This window comes from Alosa sapidissima, chromosome 13, assembly GCF_018492685.1.
Source record: "Alosa sapidissima isolate fAloSap1 chromosome 13, fAloSap1.pri, whole genome shotgun sequence".
In the NCBI taxonomy this organism is placed as follows: domain Eukaryota; kingdom Metazoa; phylum Chordata; class Actinopteri; order Clupeiformes; family Clupeidae; genus Alosa; species Alosa sapidissima.
In genome coordinates this window covers 15,026,270-15,036,828 of record NC_055969.1, presented here as the reverse complement: position 1 = coordinate 15,036,828, position 10,559 = coordinate 15,026,270, and the positions used below count along the sequence as shown (strand labels likewise).

Here is a 10,559-nt window from a genome sequence, read left to right as displayed (position 1 = left end):
CAACAGTTGCCAACTTAACATTTATAATATGAACATGCCAAATAAACATGTAGTATGTGTACATTGCTACACTCTCTAGGACTGTCATTTGCTACTCAAATGTGTGGCTTTCATGTCTGGTAGTATGGCTTGGTTTTATTTAGGTGACCCTGTGACTGGTTGTGCTACAGCTTTGGCCCAGTTATTTGGAATTTGTCAAATTTGTCAGAATGTTAAGAACTTTGGCCTTGGAGGATGTAGGCTGGAGTGTGATAGTACAATATTTACCTACACAGAGAGATGACAACATCATAGTTAATCATTCTGTAATTATACAGCAATTGCTTGCAAAAAAGTGAATACAAAGGTAAATGTTTTATATTTTACATTCGAGGCATTCTCTCAGCTACCTTAAGTTAGACACTGGAAATGGTTTTCCAATAGTTTTCCAATAGGTGAGCACTTGTTGGCAAAAGTTGGCTGCTTTGAATAACCTAAAATATAAAATATGTTGCCTTATTTTACTCTTTTTGTTTACTACATAACCCCATATGTGTTCATTCATTAAGTTTTGCTAATAGTCAAAAAAAGAAAGACCCATAAAAGAGTAGGCGTTTCAAAACCAGTAGTGACCAGTTTTCGACTATTAGTGTATGTAAAGTTTTTGATCAGTAGTGTATATGCAAGCAATTCCTTTATAGGCCTATTTACATAATTAACATGTTATTTTCAGTGTTAACATTTTTCCGGGTCAATATTGTCCTATCAAATTCCAGTATTTGTTTGCCCATGTACTCATAAGGTTTTTGATAAACGTTCTGAGACAGTTTCAAGTGCACAAACAAAACTCTGGTTCGCACACGAAATTTTCTCATGTGATCCAGAAAGCCTTTAAGACCTTTAAATCGTCAGCGTGGTTGATTCACCTCAGTATGCGACAGGGGGCGCTGCTGTCTCGAGTGTCCAGGAAGCTGACATGACGCGTAGGGGGCTGAGCAGAGGGCTGCGCTGATTTAAGTCGTAGTTATCTAGATGGATGTTATCACAGACACAACACTCTGGCTCAGAGAGGAGCCGCGCGTCAGTCCACGATTTGCCGAAGTCTGCGAAGCAGGACATTTCTCCTGTGGCATTTCTCTGGACACTTCTGGAGACTAGGGGCAACAACACGGACGGAATTCCCCCCTCAAATTCACGTTTATTCTAAGTTAAACAACGTTTTAAAGAGGCAAACATATGATTTGGTTTCAAGGCTGCAAGTCGCTTAAGCACTTATCTGGTGTTTCAAGGTTTGTTCTCTTGGAACTATTTTCACATTTGCCGCCACAATGGGATACAAGAAGGAACTCGGATATTGGTTCTTTATGGTAGCCTCTTGCTCATTCATCTCCAAGTATCGTGCAGATGGACTTAATATCACAGTGGCAGTTATCCTTCCCAACAGTATGGGTTTCGCGTGGGCACTGCCGAAGGTCGTCCCAGCCATCCGAATGGCGCACGAAAGTATGGAGAAATACGGACTTCTGAAGGGACATACAATTAATCTCTTAAATTTTAGCACGGAGGACCAGGAGGGTGGCTGTGCAGAAAACAGAGCCCAGATAATTGCTGTGGATACTAAACTTTACCACCAACCAGACGCTTTCTTTGGGCCAGGGTGTGTGTACTCCGTAGCCTTAGTGGGAAGGTTCGCATCCCACTGGAAACTCCCACTGATAACTGCAGGAGGACTAGCATATGGTTTTGATAATGGAGACGAGTTCAAAACAATAGTTCGAATGGGACCCACGACCACAAAAATAGGAGAATTTGCCACTTCTCTTCACGTGCAGTTTAACTGGACCACTAGAGCCAGTCTTATTTTCTACGACATAAAACGTGATGATCGACCGCACTACTTCCAGAGCGAGGGCATTTACCTGAACCTGCGCGAAGAACTAAATGTGACTGTTGAAGCATTTCCATATCAAGAACCAGGAAACTTCGATTATAAAGAAATCGTTAAATTTATGAAAGAAAAGGCCAGAAGTAAGTTCCTCAATGGTTTCCCGTGACCAAATTACGCACCATGTAATGTTTTCACGCGTCGTGTATGTTACAGCCTCACACTGCTAAAATGCCAAAAAGATCACATATCCATGATTTACATAGCCTATGTCATACCTCTCGATGTGCTTGATTTCATTCAAACAAACGCAGACTCCAGCAGATATTGTCCCACACAGATATGGCACAACATCTGAGAGGTGGCTCTTGTGGCTTCCTGTAAATGAGGCTGGACAAACGACCAGACTTTGGTTTATAGCCCTGCACCACCTGTGTGTTCGTCAGAGGGATATATTTTTGGGAAAGGGCAGCCCTCTGGGTTATTTACAACTGGTAAGGGGTCTTGAGCTGACTGTTATCAAAACAGTCAATTCAGCAGTAGGCAATGACATACTGTAAAGCTGTTTAGCGGTCCCTCAAAGGAAAGGAATAGTTATTACCCTACGTAAGAGGTTTGTCCACGTATAAGATATTCTTAAGCTTATTTTGTTATTAGGGTATGTATAGCAATTGGTATATATAGCAATTCAACAGATAGGTTACTTGTATCACAATAACAACAAGTAAGAAGGCTACAAAGTAAGCGCAATCTTATAACAACTTATGTCGAGGTAGCCTATGTATAATTAGTTGACTATTGTCTGAATTCGTTAGCCTGATACTAAGTATGTTAACCTAAACTTTCGGCATTTCGGATATTGATAAAATTCTACCCTAAGGCAGCAGATTGTAGGCTGCCCATCAGTAACGAAAAACAGCCAAAGAGTATCAGCCCTTTAAATTTGTGCAGTTTACAATCATATAGGGATTTACACAATGAACACAATGTAGATTCAGACTAATTCGAATCAAGTTATCCCTTCCATTTCAGCTGAGTGCATTGCTTAACATCCAGACAAACACCCTCACTCTTGAGGCATCTAATGATAACCCACAGGATGTGAAAACTTTGCAAGTCTGCTCTTTCCAAAGGCTTACCAGATCACACCTTTTTAAAGAATTGTGGTTGCTTTTACAATATGGTAATAACATACTACACTGACTTTGAAAATGATGGGCTATTAGATTATTTATCACTTACATCTGCTGCCTCATGGCACTATTGTTTAGCAGTCTTTGTCTGGGAATGTTTTGGTCATACAGTTCAAATGGACCCCAGCAGGCATGGATGAATGGGTGGTGTTTTTTGCACTGTTGCACAGTTTTAAATGAGGGAGAAAGCTTGCCGGCTGTACAACACATTTATCTTGGCATGTTCTAACTGTAGCCTGTGTGTGTGTGTGTGTGTGTGTGTGTGTGTGTGTGTGTGTGTGTGTGTGTGTGTGTGTGTGTGTGTGTGTGTGTGTGCTTGTGCGTGTGTGTGTGTGTGTGTGTGTGCGCGTGCGTATGTGTGTGCACGTGCGTGCGCACGTACGTGCACATACCACCTCATCATCAGATAACATTATAAAAAAAAACCTACATCAGTCACAACACTATAAAGGTAAATGGCTGCTGAGACACATTTTAGAGGTAGCCATACAGATACTGATTGTTGGATGTGTCAACAGCAGCACAAAGTAACAACAGCTACTGGAGAACAACATTTGTATTATATTACTAACATATTGAGATGATGATGTTCTTGCTTGAGATGAAAATGTCATGGTTACATTATTAGGTTTTCTAGAAAAAACTATTCATTCCCCATATTCTGAGTTGCTTGGTCTTGTATACATGCACTGTTAGAGTAACAATAGGCTGTATGAAGTGATGTATCTTAATAGGCAACCTAACGTGACCTGCACATATTTCAGATTGTAGTCATGCTGTGGATGAATTGAACCAGTCTATCTTAAAGTCAGAGTCTCCGCAGAGCTCTGTGATTGTCTAGTGTATAGCGGGAACCTGCAAATAGTGAATTTTATTCCATTAAGATGACTCCTTGCAGTGTTTTGTGCGGTTGTATTATACTTAAACAAAGACATGCTATAACATGATAATAACAAACATTGATCCTTCTTGCCATACCCAACAGAGGGTGCATGCTGTGCTCATATTTCATTGCTAGGCTTTGTGATATTCTGATGGCAGGATGACATTTTTTATCTTTTTTTAAATGTTATAGACTCTTTGGCCCTGATATGTAATGCATAGAGCCAGTATACCTCCATCTCTTTTAAGAATGGTTTAGAGAATGTCTTTAAAATGTTTTTAAAAAGCTTCAGACGACAAGATTCTCCAACCGTTGAGTAGATAAAGGATTGCCAAAAAACTCTTGAGAAAAGAATGTAGCATTGGCCTTTGTCTGACTATAATCTGTAATCTCGAATCTGTAATAATCTGTAAAGAGGAGGATGTAAATCATCATTGATGCATTTGATTGTAGGCTGCAAGCTATCTGGAAGAGATGCCATAGGCAATGCCGTTTTATTCGCCGGTAATTCAGGCCGGGGGAAACAAAAGTTTGCTTTTCTTAGCTGTGCTGCCAAGACAGAATTAATTAATGCTTCGACAAAACTTAGTGCAGCTTGCTGTGCAAAGCCACACCAAATGTTTTGCTTGGCAGAGGACGCGGCGCAATGTGTTTTCAGGGGTCACACTAGGGTTGCGGTATGATTGCTCACTGTTTTTGGTTTGCTGGCGAGGTGGTGATAAGGTTAAAATGCCGGCTTCTTTGTTTTAACGTCCATCCGTTGTGTTCCATGAGGATCTCGCTGTATCTAATTCCTTCTGTAGAGAGGGCAGATTGCAAGAAAGAGAGGAGAGATAGTATTCTGTCTCCTCCCTCTTTGAAGGTGCAATGTGCTTTGACAGCATGTTCATTCAAAGCAACAGGAACCTTGTTGTGGCAAACCATTCAACCACTTCCACAGAGCAAGTCTGTTCGTCGGTAACGTCTTGATTTGAGATATAAAGACAAATTGCTAATGACTCACAGAGACTGGAATTAGCCTCTAGCCTGTAGAGTTTGCTAGTTTTTTTTTCATGATGAGGTGGTCTGAGACCACACAGTTGATTCTCGCTGTTTCTATGATCAGTTTAATGCAGCCGTGAATAAGCACACAGTTATAAAGACTGTAATGATTCTGCTTGTTCTGTATATTTAAAGAGGTCCTTGCGGCTAATTACACACAGTTGTCTTAATATTTATCTGATTACTAGACCAGGAAGGTCTGATTTAAATCTGTACTTGCATTAGATTTTTGGACTCTCTCTCTTGGTTTTTGACTAACAAATCTCAACCAGGGAGTCTGGGAAATGGGCATGTGATACATGCTAGAACGATCTCATCAAGCACAATGTTTTAAATGTAAGTAGTGAGTACATAAGCATAGTCCATGGCCTATACCTAATTATCACTGACCTTTCCGAAATCATGATTGGTCATTAGGCTGATCGGGGTAATTTTGTATGTCTATTCAGCAACTATTTAGAAGCAGTAGGCCTACTTAACTCTCAAGTCTACAAAGGCATTTATGTGTTGTGGAGCTCTCTCGAGGGGTGCATTTCTCTCGATGGTTCATCGAGGGGTGCATTTAACATGGAATACTCCCTGCTTACTTGGAATGCTTTGGTGGCAAAGGCAATTTGGTCTCCTAATTAGTTCACATCTAACCTCATCAGAAAGTATCAAACAGAACCTTCAAGGATCATTCAACGCAAACAAAAGGGGCTTGATAATTTAGATGACACTGTGGACACTGCATACGTCCATAGATTTTGTTTTCCATATATTTTGTCATAGATTTTGTCTTTTATAACATTTCTAGTGAAGGTTTACTTTAGTGGATGGGAATTGCCACTAGTAACGATACAATACTGTTCCGATATTTGGGCCACGATACAATATTATTCTGATTTTACAATACAGTAAGTATTGTGATTCGATTCTGCCATACATGGCAAATTATTTCTTACATATATTTTGTTTCGTATACTGGAAGCAGCCATCTTGGCAAGGTAAATTTGTTCTCTCCACAGAGAAGAGAAGGAAGTTATCAGAGTAGATGCATTTACTAAAACAAAATAAACATCATAATATTTAAGAAATAAATATAGCAATATTATAACATGGTAGAAAATATCACTGCCCTGGATCGATTTTCCTCTCTTTAGTGTGTTGGATGAAGATTTAGTTGAGAGAAATCGTGTCTTCAACTTTGAGTTATTTTACAATTCAGTGCTGGCTGAGAAATGTGGTTTGAAACAGAAAAGAAAAATGTTCGCACGTCAACTTAATGTCAGGAATCAAATTGATACCAATTGTGTAATAAAAGAAATTCCCAAATGATGCTATAAACCAAGTTGTATATCACTACTAATTGGTGTTCTATCAGGAAATGCTGTAAAGCTTCCTTCCCACTCCAGTGTAAATTATGACTTTGTCTCTTTGACCCCGGGTCAAACTAGTTGAATGGTTTGTCAGGGCTTGTTCAGGTTTTGGCAAGGCATTCCACACATTTTTATCCAATGATGAGATCAACTTAAGATAACCTCTGTAGTTGTCACTGTTGCCACAGCTGCTAAAGCTTTTCCTGTAGCTTAACTTAACGGATATAATGTCTCACTCAGACTAACAGTCAGCCTAGCCGAAAAGGATCCTGCATACACTATAGTTTAAGACATTACTAAAAACAGATAACTTCTCCATAAGGTGGTTTCGCTGGTCATGTTTGTTGTGCGTTACTTCCAGTAGGAATAGAACTAACCATTATGATCTGTCGATCTGTCAAAACCCTTATTCAATTAATAAGTAAGTCAATTAATAAGTAATTGAGATGTTATTGTTGGGCTTGCTCAGTTGCCTAAATTGTTATATTGGGAAAGTCCTGTAACAAAACAGACTGACTAGTCTAAGAAAAAGTAGTCTTAGAGAAGCTTAGAGCATAAACTCCTGGTGGCTGTGGATGCTTGGTGAGTTGGAGACCTACGGGAAGCAAATGTCAAGTAGCCGAGTGGGAGCGTGCATCAAGCTGTGTTTTCTCTTCTCGTCTTTCTTTCCGCTGGGGTGTGTGTCTGCATGTTTTTAAAAGCTCCGCAGCAGATGTGGTGAGCAGTGTGCGATCCGTGGAGCACGCGCGCACACACACACATAAACACACACACACACACACACACACACGCGCATGCATGCACGCTATAATAGACCTGAGGTAATTTCACACTCACAGGCAACCTTAATTAAATGGAAAGATGCTTCTTTGAAAAGCCCACCCCCCACCCCATCTCAGCGTGCGCTCTATAGCCTTTGGGGTCTGTGAGGCCAAAGCTGTCTCGACTTCCGTCAGCCCAGAAAATGTCTTCCGCAAGGTAATCCAGATGACATAGCTCTCAGATAGGGCTGCAGGAATTTACGTGGGACGGGAAGTTTTTTAGCAGACAAGGCTGTGATGAAATGAGTTGATGGCAAATGCAGACCCTCATGGAAGATGTAGTATTTGCTGCATTGGTTCAAATGTTAATAATCAACAATGCCTTTGAAATTTAATGGCGACAATTTTGCACAGGAAGGAATAAATTTGTCAGGAATTCACATTACAGTTGACAACTATTACTACTTCAGCAATTCCGCACTCTTGGTTATGAAACACAGCGCTGCCTCAAAAAAATAAATAAATGGTGAGATGAAAGACGAAAAACTAAAAACTGAAAAAAAATCAAGATGGATTGTTTGCAGTCTGAACCAGCCACTAAGTGAAACAAAATGTTCTCAACAATTTGATGGGCTTTGTGTCAACCAAGCTCCAGCAACCTCTTATAAATTCTATAACACAGGAGAACATTTTCCCTGCCTTTTTGTACATTTGTTTTGGAGGCGGTCCAGGAGACAGCAGGACTACTTGGCACGAGGCGCCGCGAGAGCAATGTTGGAAGAGATGAGTGCTGGGGTCGACGCAGCGGTCTGGCCTACAGACTCCACTCTCACACTTGAGGAAATGTCTGCTAACTAGAGAGGGAGTGTGTGTGTGTGTGTGTGTGTTGGGGGGGGTGGGGGTGGGTTAAGTTGGTGGGACTGAGGCGAAGCTGGGGTGGGGGCTGTGTTGTGGAGGACTCCCTCCAACTTCAGCCCCACAGCTGGCAGAGACTGCGCTGACAAAAACACACCTAACGGAAATAATGCCTACAGACATACCTATGGAGCACAGGCGTAACACGAAAACAGTGTGCGATTGTGTACATGTTCAGACACACACTCACTCACTCACTCACACACACGCACACACACACACACACACACACACACACTAACAGACACACACATCCACGTCCAGACAACCACCCAGACACTATGTTTTTGTACAGGAAATGGTACCCTCATTTGCACGTACTGTAGCTTATGCATGTTTAGACAGGCAGTAAGCAGAACATAACATTACTTTTGCCAATCACATGAATGACTCCCAGCTATATACACTCTCAAGAAAATCAAATAACAATTGACCCCCCTTGAACTACATTGACAAGAAAAGCTGCGGGGCAATTGATGTTTGCAAGGCAAGATCACCTGTATGTTCTAATTCTAATGATATATGTCTCTCTATCCTTCTCTTTCTCTCTCTCTCTCTCTCTTTCTGTTTCCACAGTTGTGTACCTCTGTGGACCTCTTGATACCTTTCTCCTCATCATGAAGCTCTTTCAGGAGGAGGAACCTCACCCTGAGGACTACGCCATCTTTTATTTGGATGTGTTTGGCACAAGCTTGCAAAACGATGCAAAAATACCCTGGAACAATTCCTCCACTGAGTGGACGGATCCCATCAATACTTTCAAGGTAATCACCCTAAAAAAGCAGCTATGGTCTCAAAAGACTCTCAAATGCTGCAGACTGCGGCTCACCCGTTTATACGGTAAGCTCTTTCAGATATTAGTCATTAAAGGGGAACTCCATTCAAGCTGCTTGAGTGTGTGAGGATGGATGACTCCTCAATGCCAGACTGCCTGACTAAACTGCCTAAACCGCCATTAAATCATCAGGTTTTAAATATTTGGTCTGACCGGAATTGTTTTGGGTTTACCTTACTTTGACGTTAATGTGTACTTCATCGGTGAGGTGCCTGCATGTTTTCTTTCTCTCTCTCTCTCTCTCTTTCTCCCTCTCTCTCATAGGATGTGATTTGATTTCAGAATTAGACCTTATCACATGTCTGGCTCCATACTGGTATAAATCATTTTCATATGGACTTGTCACAGAAAAACAAATTACTCGCACATGGTCCAAGTAATTGCACAAAATTGGCCTCTTAATTTTGATAAGAGCGACTGTACCGAAATAAAGTTGTTGCTGAACATTATTGCCGCTCACTCGCAGACATCTTAGTGCAATGGCTGTGACACAAACCAAAAAAGCAGCTCAGAGCAAACAGTGTGGGCAACAAGCAACTTTTTTCGTTCCCTTCGCTTTGATGTTTGCAACAAAAGCAACTGTAATGAGGTGTGTATTTGTGTGTGTGTGTGTGTGTGTGTTTGTGTGTGTGTGGGGGGGGGGTGTGTGTGTGTGTGTGCTTAAACGAGATATGAATTAGAAAGTAGTGCAGTGTTTGTAGAGGCCCCTTTTATACTGCCTTCTAAAGCACAGAAAGGTGAGTTTAAAAGCTTTAGAAGTCCCTTGAAAATCCATTTCCCTCACAGTTCAAAACTTTAATTGCCTTTAAATCTGGAAAATCTCACCATTCATCACTCTACTCGAGACCCTTGTGACTAAACACAAGTTTAATATTCAGAAGTAAGAATATCACTTTCACCGTGACGTTGAAAAATCAGAGTTGGATGCCAATTACGTTATTGCATGATTAATCAAGAGTGGAATTTTTCATTAACGCCTCCTGGGAGAGCAGCTGGATCTGCTGTTCTCTGGAGTGAAAAAAGCAGTTTGGGCGCGCAGGTTGAAAGGGTAGAGGAGCGATCTGTTCTGGATCAGCCCATCAGAAAATATTTGCTCAGCAAAGCGGCTTTGTCAAGTCATGCTGGTGCGGCGCTACCCAAAAAAAGAGACTCTTCAAACCTCAGCTTTTGGAAACACTAGACTTTGAATCAGACGATTATGCAACAGTCTAGATCAATTACAGGCTGAAACAGGTTTTAGTGCTTCTTGCATTTGGGGCATAATGTTGACTTTTTTAGTAATGAATGACCTTTTCAGAAGGGTTTTGCCAGTGTTATTGATGCCAAGTTAACTTTATTGATAACATCTCTTGGTCAGTGTATTTTTTTCCGATGGTCCTCTATTAAGTCAGCCTACAATCAGGCAGCCATCAGACCATAGTGGGCCTATTTTCTCAGTATATCATAACATAGTTATATTTTCATTGATGAAGTAAACTATGATTTCAACATTTTCCAAATATTCGCTTCAAATAATGTGTTTATAGTTTTGAGAGGCCAATATTTCAAATGAGGAGATTTTTATCTCTGTTTGGATGGCGAGGAAGGTCTCAGGGTATTTTGTCATCTGACACTGCTTGCAAACTTTGTGGTCGTAAAAAATCTTGTTCCGTAGGCCTGCGACTGTGAATCCTCACAGACACTCCATTGCTAAGATGCTGCAGTGATTT

At 40.9% G+C, this 10,559-nt stretch overlaps 2 protein-coding genes across 2 annotated transcripts in view; both read left to right on the top strand.

Moving 5' to 3' along the window:
* Window positions 1-66, top strand: part of anapc2 (anaphase promoting complex subunit 2) — a 9,345-nt gene extending 9,279 nt beyond the window's left edge. The window contains exon 14 of the mRNA XM_042059685.1: window positions 1-66. This exon is cut by the window's left edge and continues 318 nt beyond it. The gene's annotated coding sequence lies outside the window, so the exon portion shown is untranslated.
* Window positions 67-1,027: 961 nt separating this feature from the next.
* The window catches only part of LOC121680343 (atrial natriuretic peptide receptor 2), a 48,160-nt gene continuing 38,628 nt past the window's right edge, over window positions 1,028-10,559 (top strand). The window contains exons 1-2 of the mRNA XM_042059678.1: window positions 1,028-2,007; window positions 8,592-8,779. Of these exons, the coding sequence (XP_041915612.1) occupies window positions 1,308-2,007; window positions 8,592-8,779 (888 nt within the window). The 5' untranslated portion in view covers window positions 1,028-1,307. The remainder of the gene's footprint in view (window positions 2,008-8,591; window positions 8,780-10,559) is intronic.